The sequence below is a fragment of the Hypomesus transpacificus genome, chromosome 18 (assembly GCF_021917145.1).
Source record: "Hypomesus transpacificus isolate Combined female chromosome 18, fHypTra1, whole genome shotgun sequence".
Taxonomy (NCBI): Eukaryota; Metazoa; Chordata; class Actinopteri; order Osmeriformes; family Osmeridae; genus Hypomesus; species Hypomesus transpacificus.
The window spans coordinates 13626429-13644191 of NC_061077.1; the positions used below are offsets into that span (position 1 = coordinate 13626429).

At 46.7% G+C, this 17763-nt stretch overlaps 1 protein-coding gene across 5 annotated transcripts in view; it reads left to right on the plus strand.

Moving 5' to 3' along the window:
* Positions 1–16435, plus strand: part of dnmt3bb.1 (DNA (cytosine-5-)-methyltransferase 3 beta, duplicate b.1) — a 26225-nt gene extending 9790 nt beyond the window's left edge. For 4 of the 5 annotated variants that reach the window (XM_047039496.1, XM_047039498.1, XM_047039499.1 and 1 more), the window contains 20 exons: positions 868–1021; positions 1458–1543; positions 1819–1983; positions 2522–2671; positions 3748–3906; positions 4024–4131; positions 6486–6627; positions 8208–8324; positions 8677–8721; positions 8888–8967; positions 9851–9963; positions 10246–10429; positions 10645–10729; positions 10860–11005; positions 11814–11904; positions 12695–12843; positions 12987–13072; positions 13154–13223; positions 13403–13521; positions 13669–16435. In XM_047039496.1, the coding sequence (XP_046895452.1) occupies positions 868–1021; positions 1458–1543; positions 1819–1983; positions 2522–2671; positions 3748–3906; positions 4024–4131; positions 6486–6627; positions 8208–8324; positions 8677–8721; positions 8888–8967; positions 9851–9963; positions 10246–10429; positions 10645–10729; positions 10860–11005; positions 11814–11904; positions 12695–12843; positions 12987–13072; positions 13154–13223; positions 13403–13521; positions 13669–13810 (2391 nt within the window). In that variant the 3' untranslated portion in view covers positions 13811–16435. The remainder of the gene's footprint in view (positions 1–867; positions 1022–1457; positions 1544–1818; positions 1984–2521; positions 2672–3747; positions 3907–4023; positions 4132–6485; positions 6628–8207; positions 8325–8676; positions 8722–8887; positions 8968–9850; positions 9964–10245; positions 10430–10644; positions 10730–10859; positions 11006–11813; positions 11905–12694; positions 12844–12986; positions 13073–13153; positions 13224–13402; positions 13522–13668) is intronic. The other variant, XM_047039501.1, reaches the window with a different exon arrangement.
* The last annotated feature ends 1328 nt before the right edge of the window (positions 16436–17763 follow it).

Consider the following 17763-nt stretch of genomic DNA (forward strand, 5'->3'; position numbering starts at 1 on the left):
GTTTATTTTTTGTATTATTTTTTTACCAAGACTATACCTGCCCGGAACTTACCCCATTTGTAAAGTGTGTCTTTCCAGTTTTCTGGGGATTGTGCGTCTGGTCTAGACTGGACTTTACGAGCTTGAAGAAAAACATAAGGACAATCAACAACAGTAATCAGTCAATAATTAAAGAAGGAAGCACCTAAAAATGGCCCCAAAAATACATGTACAGTGGCAGTTCCTACTGGAACTAGTTATGTTACCCAGGAGGAGTTGGGGCAGGGTACACAGTTATGGCAAGGAGAGGTGTGTATGTGTGTGTGTGGGGGGGGGGGGGCAGGGTCAAACTAGGGTGTTGTGTTTGCTGAAGGGAGGTTGGAGAAAGAAGGAGATCAAAGGGAATGTAGATAGGAGAAAATATGAAGGGGGGTGATTCGGAGGTGGGGGGGGCGGGGGGTGGCGACAGTGAAGAGTGTGAATGGAGAGTCTAATGTTGTGAACCTGGCGGTCGTGTCAGGGCAGGACCCCAGCCCGGGAGATGCCTCTGGGCTCCAGGGAGGGGGAGAGTGGTGAAGACGGGGAGGAGAGACACAAAAGCAAACAGGCTTCTTATCAGTCAGTGTGCGTTGACGTGAGTGCTGACTCATATGCAGGCCAAGTCTGTATGTGTATCCAGCTACTTAAGCTCACGTGCTCTATCACCAGGACTACCACCTTGCTCACTTAGCAAGCCTGTACGTGAACAGACCTCAACCTTTGACCTAATTTTAGTTTTTTTATATATTCTGGTCATATTGAAGTCCGGTCAAGGAGGTTCAATGTTTTACATGTTCAAAATGCAACTTTATCGACTCCAGCACTCTGACTCACCCTCTCCTCCTCCAGGCCGTGGTTAACGGAGACACACCCCCTGCTGAGGGCTTATTAGAGAACGACAGCGGTGTGGAGATGACCAATGAGAACAGCCCGCTCACTGCTGCAGAACCGCCGCCCTCCCCCTTCAGTCCCAAGCAGAATGGAGATGCTGCTTCACCTGCAGGTCAGAGACAAACACACACACACACTCTCTCTCTCACACGCTCTCAGACTCACACTCCAGTCCTGAAACGCCTAGCAGACACTCACATGGTTACACACACACTCCTGCATTCCTTAGTATCGTTTTTCACGGTGCTCTGTCTCTCAAATTCTTATCTTACTCCTACTGTCCTCCCTCGCTCTCTCACCCTCTTATTTCACTCCCTTATGTCTTTCTCTCTCTCTCTCTCTCTCTCTCTCTCTCTCTCTCTCTCTCTCTCCTCTCTCTCTCTCTCTCTCTCTCTCTCTCTCTCTCTCTCTCTCTCTCTCTCTCTCTCTCTGTTTCTGTCTCTGTCTCTGTCTCTGTCTCTCTTTCTCTCTGTCTCTGTCTCTGTCTCTCTCTTTGCCTTTCTCACGCTGTCTGCCAAATCCTAACCCACTCACCCTCACCCCTCCAGACACAGATATGAACCAATCATCTGGCAGCAGGAAAAGAAGCAGGAAGAGATCGGAGGAGAGCACCTGGGAAAGTGCTTACAGCGAGGTAAACACACACAAATACACACACATACACGCTAGGGATGGTTAACTTTTGGTACCTCACAATTCGATTCGAAAGGATTCATGGGGTCAAGAATCGATAAAAAATCGATTCACGAAAAAAAGCAATAACCTTTGTGATCGAATGTGAATCGCTAGAACACTGAATTGCGATTCAAATGTGAATCAATTTCCTCCCCACCCCTAATACACGCACACTCTTCTGGGCGAGACACATGTCACACATGCTAAACGCTAGCACCACTGTGCCCCGGCTAGTCTCTGCAGGAGAAGTGTGGAGGGGAAAGGACAGAAGAGTGTGAGTCAGGGCTAAGGGAGAGGCCTCGTCCCCGGACCATCTTCCAGGTGGGCCTGGCCCCTCACAGCAAGCCCCGCCACAGAGACAGACCACGGCAGGCCAAGCAGGACTACAGCAGGCCCCTGGTGAGGAGTACACACACACACAAAGACACACACTTACACACATTCATACATACATACATGTACATACACACTCATACAAACCCACACACATGCACACGTACATACATACACACACACTCATGTATTTACACATACACGCATACAGACACGTTAATACACACGCGTACACATACACACACATAAACACATACACGTGCACCCAGGTGAGTGTATCTTTAAGCCTGGTGAAACAGGTTTACTCGGGAGTTAGAACTCTCTGTCTCAGTTTCGGACAAGATATGACACCTCCCGTCTCCCTCCCACCCTCTCTGTCTGTCTGTGTGTCTCTGAGCCGGCATGTGACTTTATCAAGGTTCATATAGCCTCAAGAATGTTATTGTATCAGCAAGAAAAACATCTATGTGCAGTGGTGTGTGTGTGTGTCAGGTTCAGAGCCCCTTGTCCAAACACAGTCAGGTGTGATGCCAACATATGGTCGGGAAGTGTACGTGAGTGTGTAACCTCCCTCCCCCCTCTCTCTCTCCCCACCCTCCCCCAGCAGAGCCTGCCAGGCGCCCCCCCGCCCCCCCCCCTGGTCCCAGAGGTGCCCTCTCCAGAGGTGCTGGAGCAGGACTCCAAGGACTCGGCCCAGAGCTCCTCCACCTCCCTCACCTCCTCCTCAGACACCTCCTGCCAGGCGGAGTACAAGGTGAGAGAGGGGGTGGGGGTGGGGAGACGAGGGAGGAGAGAAGGGAAGGGAGAGTTGAGGAGGGAGAGCGATGAGGAAGGAGAAAGGGGGACTTGAGGAAGGTGAATGAGAGAGTGTGAGAGGGGGAAGGAGAGAGAGAGATTGGGTAGGAGAGTCCTGTCTGTGTGCCTGCCTGTCTGTCTCTCTGTCTGTCTCAACTCCAGTCCTCTCTGTCTGTCTATATGCCAGTCTATTTGTTACCCTGTCTGTCTGCCTGTCTGTGTGTCAGCACCCAAGCTGTCCAGCTGCCCCTTTGGTTAGAGCAGGTCTACAACATGCTGCAGGAGTGTGTGTTGTACAGGTTTGCTCTTTAAACAGGAGCAGGTGGCTATTATCCCACGGCTAAGTTAACTCTTTTAACTCTCTGTTGGTTAGTGGTAGCTGATTTAAACTGTTTTCTATTTTTAGTTAATCTTATATTTTTATTTTGTTTTTTTTGTTGCTTGTTTTTTCTACAGGTACACTTGCACTTACAGATTCATGTTGTTTCAATTGAAACTTGCTAACTACGTGCTCTTATGGTTTTTCCCTTTGGCACTTATTTTTTGGTTGTTCACAATGTGTGCTTGTTTTGGCTACCCGCAATGCTTTGGGGCTATCTTGTTGTTATTATCAGTGACCTATGCACTTTGTAAAGCTCTCTCTTGGAAGTCGCTTTGGATAAAAGCGTCTGCTAAATGAATAAATGTAATGTAATGTAACTCTTGGTATCGTGTGGTTACAGCTATCTGACCTCATCTGAACCTGCCGGATGTCTTTGTCTTTGTGTTTGATGGGGATGTGAGGTGGTTATTCACCTGTGCAAGGGACCCCCTGAAATTCCCCAAACCCATAAAAAGCTGCAATAATCATACAAATTTACTGTGTGATATAAATGGACTGTTCCAAGCAGGTTTATAGAAAGGAGGACGAGAACACCATTCACTCACTCTTTCTTTTTTTTGCCCGTCTCTTCCCCCCACCCCTCTTTTCCTTCCACCACCTCCCTCCCTCTCCCTCCCTCTCCCCGTCTCCCACCCAACCCCCTCCTCCCCCAGGACAACAAGGGTTTCGGGGTGGGGGAGCTGGTTTGGGGTAAGATCAAGGGCTTCTCCTGGTGGCCGGGCATGGTGGTGACCTGGAGGGCTACAGGGAAGCGCCGGGCCACCCACGGCATGCGCTGGCTACAGTGGTTTGGAGACGGCAAGTTCTCAGAGGTGAGTACCGTCGCTCTCAGTGGATCATAAGGTCTCTGTCACTCTCTCTCTTTCTCTCTCTTTCTCTCTCTCTCGCCCTCTCTTTCCGTCCTTTTGACATCCGTTCGTCTCCTGCAGGTGTCGGCCGACAAGCTGGATTCCATCACGGCCTTCTCCAAGTTCTTTAACCAGGCATCCTACACCAAGCTGGCTTCCTACCGCAGGGCCATCTTCCAGGCACTCAGGGTGAGGAGGAGGGGGGGTGGAGGGGAAGGGAGGTTTATTAGGACTGCGTATGTTGTTCCACAGGTTTTCAAAATAATTATTACGTTAATAATTTGTGACACAGATCTACGCTGGTCGGACTAGGACTAGTTAGCTCTGATTCAAACTGATACCTCCGGTTAGGGCTGGTCCTCATCCTCAACACGCGCCTTTTTCAGTCCGGGAAAATACTTTTCAATACTCATCTGGATTGAAGCAACATGCAGTGTAAGAGTAAAAAAATGACATAACATTATTTATCATAAGTATTTTGATTCGCAGCTACTACATATAGGCCCTCATGTACGTACATTTGCAAACGTAGCATTATCAGCGCCATGGCCAACCCGCAGAAAGCGCACGCTGTGATACTTCAGCTTACGTCGTATTTACCAAACCTGCAGATGGCTGAGTGGTAAGGGAATCTGGCTATTAATCAGAAGGTTGCCGGTTCGATTTCTGGCTGTACAAAATGATGTTGTGTCCTTGGGCAAGGCACTTCACCCTACTTGTCTCGGAGGGAATGTCCCTGTACTAACTGTAAGTCGCTATGGATAAGAGCGTCTGCTAAATGGAAAGAAAAAAAAACGCGGAATACATCATTAGGCACACTTTACGCATCCCCTCCCATCTCTTTATGGGAAACTCCCACTTTCCCCCTGACTCTCCCGTGAATGCATATGCATGACACGTAAAAGCGCAATTTGCCATTTTCAGTTCCTCGACAGGCAGTCTGCGCTTTTACCTCAGTGCGGCCTGTTTGTACATACCTCGCCATGCTTATACGCACACATTGCGAAACAAATATGCCTGAAGTGGGCACAAAAGCGTTAGTAAATGAGCCTCATAGTGTTTTGACCTCAACAACCCAACTGCAATTTACCGCAAACTTGCGACTACTTAACTTTCTAAAGAAGGCGCAATCGCTTGTTTGGGTCAGGTGGGGACTCCAACATTAGCACACTGACAACATTGTATTTAGAATAGAAAATATTTGTATAGCTTTTTATAGCACTTTTTAATCTGTGTTAAGGTGTTCACACGATACCAACCTTTCCTGAACTTGTGAATTTTGCCAGCCGTCTCCTCTGCACTAAATAGGCCAAGCTTCCAGGGATGATTTCGTTTTCATCGAGACAGATGAGGGCTGCACGGAGCAGAGGGGCTGTGAGTGTGTGTGTATGTGAGAGAGACGCGTGAGTGACAGAGAGACCGAGGGAGAGCAGGGAAAGGAAATGCAGCTGAACGAATGCGCTGCGTGTAAAAATGAAAAAAGAATAACGAAACGCAATATGTGGTGGCCGGTGTTGATTCTGTGGCGCACCGCCACAAATGAGTCCATGTGTGGGAAACACTTGCATGTGTGTGTGTATAACGGTAAGATAACCATGTCTTGCCTGAAAGTTTAAAGAAAGGAATTCCCCTAGTGGATCTTCATCCCAGAGTTTTGTAGAAACTCCTGCATAGAGGCACCATAGGAGACGGCGTGCATCTTTTTGTTGATGCTGCCCTCCTCTCTCTCCTCCTCTTATCTCTCTCCTCCTCTCCTCCTCCTCTCTTCTCTCTCCTCCTCTCTTCTCTCTCCGCCTTTAACCTCCTCCTCTTTTCTCGCTCCTCTGCTCCTCTCTTCCCCCTCTTCTCTCTCTCTTCCTCTCTTGTCCTCGCTTCCCTTCCCCTCTTTCATACTATCCATCAGCCTGTCAATGTGGCGAGGTGTGTTTCATTACAGTTTTCCACCATTGTTTCAAACAGTCTCAAAACGAAGAAAATGGATTTTGGATTTTGAAACACTGGATTTTGATGTTTCAACACCCATTCACCCTTCCCTGATGTATGACTATGTTAAGCCTGTGTTCTGCACCTCTGTTTTGCCAACCATCTCTGGAGGAGGGGATCCCTCACTGAATTGCTCCTCCCAAGGTTCCTTAAATTCTTTCTCCTCTAGTGAGTTTTTCTGGAAGTTTTTCCTTGTCTTCCTTGAAGGTTGAGGTGACATTGCTTGTAAAAAGGGCTATACAAATACTGTACATTTGATTTGAAAATATTACAGTAACCATCACAACTTACTGTAGTACTGTCAACAAAGAAAAACTGAGTCAAAACCCTCTGGTGTGCTGGATACAGCCTTGAAAACATTCCACACCTACGTCACCACAGGCCAATTCCATTCCACAAGTGTATCACAGTGGAAAATGTTTTTAGTGAATGAGAATGTGTTTAGAGTTTTGCCAAAAGAGTGTCTGATTCGCAAATGGGTTAAGGCCACTGAACATTTGATTCAGAGAATGCGATTTAGCGTTTTAGCAATTGTGAAAAACTGTAACCCCCCCCCCCAGATGGCGAGCGTGCGGGCGGAGCAGACCTTCCCCCACTGTGAGTCGGAGGGAGCCGAGGAGCAGGTCAAGCCCATGCTGGACTGGGCCAAGGGCGGCTTCCTTCCCAAGGGCCAGGAGGGACTCAAACCCACACACAACCCTGGTGAGCTGCGGAGTAAACAATACCCAACACCACCACCCCCGCCCCATCCCAACCCCCCAGGCACACTCCCACCTTCATCACTGATTACTCACTGAAAATTCAAACAAACCGCAGCATATCATCAACTGCTGCTTGATTGACGTGTAGCTAGTATAGGTTGGGGGGTTAGTGGATAGTTTAATGGATGTTTGTTGCTGGGTGTTGCTGGTTTGTTGATAGTTAGCTGAATGTTTGTTACTCCTTGGTGGATAGTTTGTTGTGGTTTTTAGTGTATGTACTGTATGAGGTTTGTGATTGGGGTGTTTGAGTTGTGAGGCTAGAGCCAGGCTCGAGGCACAAAGCCCTGTCTGTGTACGAAATCAAAACAGTGTTAGTTTCTGTTCTGGTGTGTTTGTACATGCTTCACAGACGCACACGTCTCTCAACATGGCTTTGATACCTGACGTGAGAGGGGGGGGGGTGGGAGAGAGAGAGAGAGAGAGAGAGAGAGAGAGAGAGAGAGAGAGAGAGAGAGAGAAAAGAAGAGGAGGTAAAGGAGAGAGAGCAATGCATGCGCTCTAAACAAAACTAGCCATCCAGACCGTTTCTGTGTTTTTCAAAAGCTCATTCTGTTTGAATAAAGGTTTCACCCCTATCAGGATGTGACCTTTCCAACATGTGCCTTTAGTATTTTCCTGAGGTCTAGAAGGCACTAAAACAAAATTGACTAGTTTTACGAGTCATTTAACCTACCACCTCAATCACAGTGACTGCAAAGATGAATCAAATGGATATGTATAGCCCTTTTTACTAGCAATGTTGCAGAGGGCTTCACATATGCCCATAGAACTGCTCTTCAACCAACCTAAACCCTCGAGGAAGACAAGGAAAAACTTCCAGAAAAAGAAGAAACCTTGTAAAGAAAAGGAGGAGCAATTCAGTAAATTCAAAGACCATTTGCAGGGATTGCAATGACTGATAGCGATTAATACCATATAAAGGTAATCTAAATATATATGTGTATATGTGTTGTTAAATGTGGCTTCATTGTTCATATATTTCATTTATTCAACAGTGTTATGCTAATTTCCTTTATTGCGCTTATGATCTGTTAGCGGTTAGCCACGTCAGACACCTACTTTCCACGTCACAATTAATTTGCCCGCAAAACTCACTCTACTTTTTAGGTATCTAGGTTAGGTATCGTGAATGGTGCAGTTATATTAAACTGTCGGGCCTATTCTTGGCAGTCCCAGTGTTAACTGGTATCCCGGTAAAGGAGAGACAACAGCTGGAATGATCTGAAAGTTGGAGAAGCGGAGAGAAGTGCCGGGCTCTCAGCCAGCGAGCTCATAGCTCCAGGAGATCCAGGAGGGTTTAATTGGACATGAAAATTTGACAAGTTTTCTCTCTGGTGTGTGCTTTGACGCGGAGCTGAAGGGAACGGAATGACGTAGCGTGAGGTTCAGCCCAACGCCTCTGGTGGATCTGCAACCGGTGTAGCCGTTTGGCAAACCACCCACGAACGAACGTACGAGTATCAGTCTGTTTTTTGTCCTCCGCTCCGCTCCTCACCCTAACCCTCCTCCCTCGCCCTCCAGAGTCCAGTCCGTTGACCCAGCAGGTGTTGGACGTCAGTCTGCCTGAGTACTGCCCCCCCGCCAAGAAGCCTCGAGCCAGCTTCACCAAGCCCAACCCAGAGGAGGTCTACAGCAGAGGTCAGTCCCAGAGGGCAGGGGTGAGAGGTCACACACCGTAGAGTTTACCCAGGCCTACCTGAGATCTAACACACAACTCGGTCCTACCCCTGCATTCCACACCCAATAGAAAATGATCGAAATATGGCTTTTGGTGTAGGTGAAACCCAGGGTGGAAGTGCTTGATACATAGGTATGTTTATGCATAAATGCTTGTTCAGTAGGATCCCACGCCAGGGAGATTTCTGGAGGTCAGCTTGTGGTGTGTGGCTATGGTGTGACTCATTTCTTTGTGTTTGTGTGTGCGACGGACGCGTGTTTGGCTTGTGTTGCCCTGGTTGCTGTTGACACTGCTGGTGCTCTACATCCACAGAACTAATGGTGCATGAAGTTTTGAAGAATAAACGAAGTATTGAAGGTAAGCTGCTCCCCGACCTCCCGTTTCACAACCTCATTCACGTTCAAACCGAATCAAGCTTTATTTGCACAGCCCTGTTTACATGCTTTGCTGTTCCGGGCCATGTTCCTGTGAAACCTTGTTTGATGGGATGTTTTTCTGTCTGTTCGTGTGTTTGCGTCTCCAGAGTTTTGCCTGTCATGCGGGAAGACGAGAGTGGCAACTTTCCACCCGCTGTTTGAAGGAGGCCTCTGCCAAGCATGCAAGGTAGTACACCATAGCCCCCCCCCCCCCCCCCCCCCCCCCCCGCTTGTCCTTTCCTCTTTTCTTCTCTTGTCTCCTCTCATCTGCCATCCTCCCCTGTCTTCCCCCAAACACACAAACCCATACCCATCAGTTACACAATCTGTTTTCACATTCGTATCTTGGAGCAGTTCTCAGTACCTGGCTCTGTCTGGGGAACCAGGAAGTATGAAGTAGATCTCCTTTGTGTACCTGTGGTTTGCCATTGTCAGACACTATCATTATTGATCCTCGGGGCCTCATTTGCTAACAGGATTGCGCCCATTTCAGGCGTGAAATAGCGGGTAAAGACACACATTTACATTTATTCATTTAGCAGACGCTTTTATCCAAAGCGACTTCCAAGAGAGAGCTTTACAAAGTGCACTGCATAGGTCACTGATAATAACAACAAGATAGCCTCAAAGCATTGCGGGTAGCCAAAACAAAAAGCACACATTGTGAACAACCAAAAAATAAGTGCCAAAGGGAAGAACCATAAGAGCATGTAGTTAAGCAAAACACCGTATTTACAAGGGCAGCGCACTTGAGTAAAAACGCAGATTACCGCTGCTGGGAGGGTATAAGGGAAAAAGGGTGTGTATATTTCTAGCTCCTTTTCGCAGTACTTTTTTTTTTTTTTAGTTTTTTTTTCTCGAATCACCCATGGCGGCAGTAACATGCAGGCAATTTTCCCGTCTTTTGACGGTGCGCTAATTAACACTAATGGGCGCTGATTGCCCGACGAGGATCTGGTTTGATAAATACCACGCTATTTGCGGTTGGGCAAAGGCGCAGATTAAGCTGCGGTCGCATTGTTAGTAAATGACGCCCTCTGTGTCCCTTGGGCGTGTGCGTGTGTGTGTAGGATGTGTATCTGGAGATCTCCTACATGTATGATGATGATGGTTACCAGTCCTACTGCACAGTGTGCTGTGGAGGCCGTGAGGTTCTACTCTGTGGGAATGCCAACTGCTGCAGGTACACACACACACATAAACACACATAGACACACATAAGCTGTGTTCTACTTCATGCAGCGCCGACAGTGCTGCAGCCGGCTGACTTGAAGCTGAGAATGCCATTGGCTGCTTCAAGTCAGCGGGGCTGCAGGCAACGCCGGCGCTGCATGAAGTAGAACGCACCTATAGACAACCCTCCACACACATAGACACACAGAAAGATCCACCCACACACACACACACACACACACACAGGTACGCTCATAAAGACACCGTCCAAGTTCACCCCTGCCCCCTCCAGGTGTTTCTGTGTGGACTGTCTGGACATCCTGGTGGGCGCGGGAGCGTCTGCCAGCGCCCGGGACCTGGACCCGTGGCGCTGCTTCATGTGCCAGCCCCAGCAGGCTTACGGCACGCTCACACGCCGCCACGACTGGTGCCTCAAGCTGCAGGAGTTCTTCGTCAACGACAAAGGCCAGGAGTTTGTGAGTCGGCTTTTCGTTGGACGAAATGACGATGTTGTTCATTTTGGATTTAGTGGTTAACACTTTTACCCATAGACAGTCATTCGTTTGTCTAGTGACATGTCAACATCCCAAGTACATCCTTGTCATTGTCAGTCTGGAAGAACAAAAAGTCAAGGGTTGAATACAGTAACCATGTCCTGTGTGATGACCATATCCTATGATGTCACTTCCAGGAGAGCCCAAAGATCTACCCAGCAGTCCCAGCAGAACAGAGACGACCAATCAGAGTTCTCTCACTCTTCGACGGCATTGCGACCGGTGAGAACGTGTGTGTGTGTGTGTGGTGTATGTGTGCGGTGTGTTTTTGTGCGATGTGTGTGTTCATCTGCATTTCTTCTCATCTGTCTGTGTCTTCTCAGTCATCCTGACCTGTGTGTGTGTCCTCCAGGCTACCTGGTTCTGAGGGACCTGGGTTTCAAGGTGGACCAGTACATTGCGTCCGAGGTGTGTGAGGACTCTATCTCGGTGGGCGTGGTCCGACATGAAGGAAAGATCCAGTACGTTCATGACGTCAGGAACATCACCAAGAAGAATGTACGTTCAGAAGATCCATCCCACTCACCTGGCAGTCCTCGGTCCGCGAGGAAAACCTGGCCTTACCTTCCCTCTTTTCCTCCTCCTCGTTCTTCTCCTTCTCTTCCTCCTCCTCCTCTTCCTCTTCTGTCTTGTCCTTCTCTTTCACCTCCCCCCACCTCCTGACCTCTGTTTTCACCCGTCCTAATCTGCACCTGGACACATTAACTGGTCGACTAAATGTGTAAACATTGACTAACACACACACACACATACCGTCCAGTAACTACCCAGCTTTCATCCTCCATTATAGCCTGCGGTTCTGCCCTTGAAGTGCACACACACACACACACACACACACACATACACAGCTGCAGGAGAGGGTTGCATGCGAGGGTGCTGTGACATTGCTGGGCCCTAGAGGACAAAGAGCAGCCTCTGTAGGGCTAAATCCCCAGAGCCCATTCACCCCTTTGTCACACCACTTCACACAGTGTGTGTGTGTGCGCGTGTTTGTGGGTGTCTGTGTGCGTGTGTGAGTGTGTTTGCGTGTGTGAGTGGTTGTGTGAGCGGAGAGAGTCAAAGTCTCTTTCTCTCACTCTCCCCCTCACCCCCCTCCTCTCTCCCTCTCTCTTTCTCTCTATCAAGTCTTTGTAGTGAATAAAAGGGTCCTATGTAGGGCCTAGGATTAGATCCTATATTGTGTAGGGAGAGGAGGGAGAGGATTTGGGTGTGTGTGGGAGGTATAGGGGGGTTGCGAGTTTGGGTTTGCCGTGCAGATTACAGAATGACCAGAAGAGGTGCTGTTGCTCTGTGTTGTGTCATACAGATTGAGGAGTGGGGTCCCTTTGACCTGGTGATTGGAGGAAGTCCCTGTAACGATCTGTCAATCGTCAACCCGGCCAGGAAGGGCCTGTATGGTAAGCACCGCCCTCTTCTTGGTCACCTCGTGAAATGAAGATCGACTTGTGAGGTTTTGTCAGTGCTTGGAAATGGCAGAGAAGGTCAATCATACTTCAAGATCCTGCAAAGTGGAATTGAAAATGAGTTTTAAGTTCATCACACCACAGAAGAATGTGTTGTTAACTACCCATCCAAATTAGAATGAAAAAAAAACACCGACAAGTATGTTAAATTAGGCTTTGAAATCGTGAGAAAATCAGCAGTCTTCTCTGCTTGAGACTCGGGAGGCGTGTCACCTGAAGGAGCTGAACCCCTCGAATTGATTGAATTTAGCAACAACAGCAACACTAGCTAAATTAATTGCAGATATCAGGACAGACCTACCTGCAGTCTCTGAGTGGTTTATTTATTAATTACTTTGTCTTTGCATCGTACCAGCTGAGTAACAGAATGCATCTGGAATCTGGATGAGAAACTGTTCAACGGTCTAACTCCACATTTCAGTGCTAAAACGTTTTCGCGCTTTGCACATGCTTTCAGGAACTCATTTCACACGTATATAATGTGCTGAGAAGCAAATCATGGAATTGGCTTGACAGGATCTTTAACCATCCTCACTCTGTCTTGTCATCCTCCAACACACATACACTCACTCACACTCACGCACGCAATCACACGCACACACATACACTCACACACATTCACACACAACCACACGCACTCACATGCTCACATACACACACTCACGTAAACACACACACACTCTCTCTCACACACACACACACACACACACACACACACACACAGAGGGGACTGGGCGCTTGTTCTTTGAGTTCTACCGTCTGCTGAGTGAGGCCAGGCCCAAGGAGGGCGAGGAGCGCCCCTTCTTCTGGATGTTCGAGAACGTGGTTGCCATGGGCGTCAACGACAAGAGGGACATCTCGCGTTTCCTCGAGGTTTGATGTCATGTCTCGTCTGTAACATTGACTCAAACGTCCTCTGCTAGTCCTAGGAGGGTTTATTCCATTCAGCTTTGTAGACATGTACGGGTCTGTGGTGTTGAAATGTAACTTTGTGTGTGTGTGTGTGTGTTATATAGTGCAATCCTGTGATGATCGATGCCATAGAAGTTTCTGCAGCTCACCGGGCTCGCTACTTCTGGGGCAATCTCCCAGGCATGAACAGGTGTGTGTTAGACATGTTGCCTGTGTCGGGCGCTGTTTGCTCCGGCGCGTTCCGTGGTGATGAGCAGTGTGTGTCTCTCAGGCCCCTGTGTGCATCTGGGATGGACAAGCTGGAGCTGCAGGACTGTCTGGAACACGGACGGGTTGCCAAGGTAAATACGCTGACAGAGGTTGTGTTAGGTGGAAATAAGCAGGGTCGGAGACTGGAACTGAAGACGTTGTGTGGACTTCTCTCCTCCCCTCACTTGTTTCCTCCTCTCTCCTCCCCTCTCTCCTCCTCCCCTCTCTCCTCCCCTCTCTCCTCCCCTCTCTCCTCCCCCCCATCCTCTAGTTTGGGAAGGTGCGCACCATCACCACACGCTCCAACTCCATCAAGCAGGGCAAGGACCAGCACTTCCCCGTCATGATGAACGGCAAGGAAGACATCCTCTGGTGCACCGAGCTGGAGAGGTGAGACAGAGGACACACACACTGATGATCTCACACGCACACACACAGGGTCATACACACACACACACTGTGTGTACACGACTGAAGTAAAGGAGACACTCCTCTTTGGGTATGTCACTGATGTGTGTGTGTGTTTGTGCCCTACAGGATCTTTGGGTTCCCGGTCCACTACACAGACGTGTCCAACATGGGCCGCGGGGCCAGGCAGAAGCTGCTGGGCCGCTCCTGGAGCGTGCCCGTCATACGACACCTCTTCGCCCCTCTCAAGGACTACTATGCCTGCGAGTAGAGACCACCCCCCCAAACACCCCCTCAGACCCCCCCCCCCCCTCTCTCTCTCTGTCCCTCCCCAACAGCTGAGTCAGCTGAGTACCCTTAAGGCCACGGAGGGGTCAGAGGTCGGTTAGTCTAGCTGCCTTCCATGATGGGGGGGCTTGTTCGTGCAGCTAAAGCTGGGGGTCTCAGATCTAGACCCTCCTGGTAATACCTTGTACCTCCCAGGAGTCACACAGAACAGAGAATGTTCTCAGACTGAAACACTGACAGCCAGACTGTCGTTTTAGAATGGTCTTTCTATCTTTATGACCGTTTTAGGACAGCCGATTAATGTTCTTGATGTCTAAGCAAAAGAGACTGAGAGTGAGAGTAATTCAATGTTAACTAATACTTGAATTTATTGCAGTGCAAAGTCCCCCAAAAATATGTGAGTGAGTCTAACTAAGAAGTTGATGTTGACAAGATGGCAAAAAGTTGAATGTCACTGCCTATACCTGATGTGTCTTAAAAACAGTTGAAAACAGTTACCAGTAAGACTGTAGTAGAGATTTTAGCTAAAGGGACTGTGTATTATGCTAATGTTGTACACCAGGTTAATTCCTTTGATTTGCTGTCATACCCAAAGTGGGCTGCTGATAGTTTTTCTGTCAGATACTTCCATGTTTCTCTTGAATCTCCCTGGAGTTACAGTACCAGTCAAAAGTTTGGACACATGTGTCCAAACTTTTGACTAGTACTGTACATACAGACATAACTAGCATTTCCTTGGACTCTTCCATTGGTTCCATTGCGCTTGGCATAATCAAACCAGTATGGAAGTATTTGAGTTTTGCCAAATCAATAGTCAATACTATCAAAACACTATTTGGCCCAAAATTGCATTTTTAACTGTATACCTTAACAAAGCCAAGGAACTGATCACTAGACTACTCGTAAAGAGTGATTGTAGTTCCTGTTATGTGTACTGTATTTGTGATCATGTTTACAGGTTTGGTGATTTCTCTCCTCGCCAAAGGAAACACAATGAGTGACTTGTGAACATCTCTTGTGCCTGTGTGTAAAACAGGTGCTATAGTTATTTTAGTTCAAAAGTAGCTTTTAGCCATGCTAAGCATAGGTAATGGAAGGGTTAAGAAAATACATCCGCCCATCTGACTTCATTGCAATTTGTTGACCATATGTTTGGTTGAGACCTTGAAAATTAACATTGCAGTGTGCAGGTATTTTCTTCTTTTTTTTCTGTAGTCATTTTACTTGCGTGGTTAAATGCAAAGATGACGTCCAGATCTTTTGTTTCTGTGGCTGTAAAGATGGATATAACCTAGTATTGTAACGTGGGAGGTCACACTAAGAATTCACCCATAGTTTGCAGTCACAATGTTGTTGTTTTTTAGATTGAAGTAAAGCACACACTTTGCTTTGTAACTCTCGGTAGTACTTTGGAATATCCTCTTAGATCGTTTCACATGCCTCACACCATTATACGTAGTGACAGGTACAGTGGTAGGCCTGCCTCTGCATTTTGACTGGATATGCAGCGGAGTGCAGGTGCCACTAGCAGGCGCCACCATGATAACTGATGTACATGACCAACATTGGAACAGAGTTAAGAGAGCTTGTTGCAGTGCATAAGCTCCCACTATGGACATCGTATATAGCTGAGGATTCAACTCTGCTTCGGTCATGTAAAGTGTTTATTTTCCATTTGTTTTATTCCGTATGTGTATTGAAAAGACTGCACACATTTAACTGATTATGTTTCTCAACAATGGAGACCTGCCAAAATGTTTATATATATATATGGTTGTAGACCTATGATAATGGACAAAATATGTGAAAAATCCCTTCCTTTGCTTGACACCTAATTACAGATATAACATGGTGTAGGGAAAACAGGTTGTTCTCTGAAGTCATACACACCTGTGCCCAGTTTAGTCGGGTCAGGCGTGGCATTCCTTGAGAGGAAGCTAGAAGTGAGTTTTAGGGTCAGGGGAAGATGCCGCTTCAGAGAGTCTGAACAAGGACCTAGAGAACAAGGACCTAGAGAACAAGGACCTAGAGAGCTCACTCAGTTCAACACTGGCTGGCGGTCTGCCAGACGAAAACAACACTTGATTTTAAAACCAATGGTATTCTTTTTTCCAAGATACCAAAAGATTTGAGTATCGTTGACAACCTGTACTACAACTGCTGTAACGTTGGCAGTGTCGAGCTTGAAAAGAAAGATCATGAGATGTTTCTCTTGACTTTTGACAACTACCCTTTTTTTACCCTTCTACTCGGTTCTGCTCACCAGCAAAACTAGTTGCACAGTTAGTGCTTAATAATTTTGTGATGTTTTTAATCTTTTTAATCACTAGTTGTTTTTCTATGTTGTTTTTAGACGTAAATTTAAACAGTATGTATATGGTTTGTGTTTACTGAAAAGAAACCTTCTACAGTTCAAATGTTTCTGTTATTGCTCATGTTTTGTTTTTATATGACTTTTTACTAGATATTAGAAGTACATGTCAGAGTCTGCTATTTTAATACTTCTGATAACAATTTGGAAATACAGTGAAAAGGTATATTTGTGTACCCTATTTGACTTTATATAATTTTTACTCAATAAAAATGCTTTATACCGATGAACCTCTTATAAACGTGTGGCTCATCTGTGAAACCAAACTAGCTAATACTCAAACATTCAAAGGTCTTGTCACCCAAACACTTGTTCGGTACATAGGCCTTCAAGTGTCTGTATGTGCTGGGAAGGGGGGTTGGGGAGGTTTGTTTTGTGTGTGTGTGTTGCAGTTAGGGTTGGAGAGGGGGGATGCTATGTCTGTTTTGTTATTGTTATATAGTGGGAAGCAGGGGATGTGTGTGTTTGGGGGTGGATGGTTAGGTTGACAAATGAGTTAGAATGGGGTCACGGTGTGTGTTAGTGTTTGCGCAGTTCCGAAAATATCATTTGTTGAAGAATGTCTTATTATAAGACTCTTATAGGTGTGTTGGTGTGTGTGTTATGTGAGAAGAGATGACCCATGGCTTTTATTGGTTCCAGTGTGACAATATTTTCGTTCAAATTAATCATCTTGTTAGTTTTTCCACGATTGCTAAAACACATTTCTTGAAACAGTCAACCATTTTCTCAAAACTGTAAACACAAAACCAAATATTCAAACTACATTTCCAAAACCTCTGACTCTTCTGGCAAAATCAAACACTCGCCCCTAAACCATGTAACCTGTGCTCAAAATCAAACAATGCTGTCAGATCATAAACACAGCAAATCAATATATAAACACTATGGAGCAATCATTAGACACAAAAAAATAGAGAACACAGCATCAAGGCCATGTAGTTACATGTAAAGACAAATTAGTTTATGTATACACAGTAAATGCATTTACTAGCAATAAAGAAAATTGATTTTGGATTTTGAAACAGTGGATGTGGGTGTTTTAGCACCCATTGACACTTTCCTGATGTATGACTATGTTTAGCCTGTGTTCTGCACCTCTCTTTTGCCAACTATGTATGGAGGAGGGGATCCCTCACTGAATTGCTCCTCCCAAGGTTTCTTCAATTTGTTATCCTCTAGTGAGTTTTTCCCTGTCTTCTTTGAGGGTTGGAGTTGGCTGAGGGGCAGTCATATGGGCGTATGTGAAGCCCTCTGTGACATTGCTTGTAAAAAGGGCTTTACAAATACTTTACATTTGATTTTATTTAAAAATATTACAGTAACCGTCACAACTTAGTACTGTCAACAAAGAAAAATGGGGTAAAAGCCCTCTGGTGTGCTGGATCCAGCCTTGTAAACATTCCACACCAATGTCACCACAGGCCAATTCCATTGCCTGTAGGAGATTTACCCTGGTATATGGGTTTCGGTCATAGACCTTTCAGCGCCACACAGCGGAAAAACTCTCCAATAGGGTTGAGAAAAGGGCTGTATGGTGGAAGGCAAACATTCACAGTTAAAAA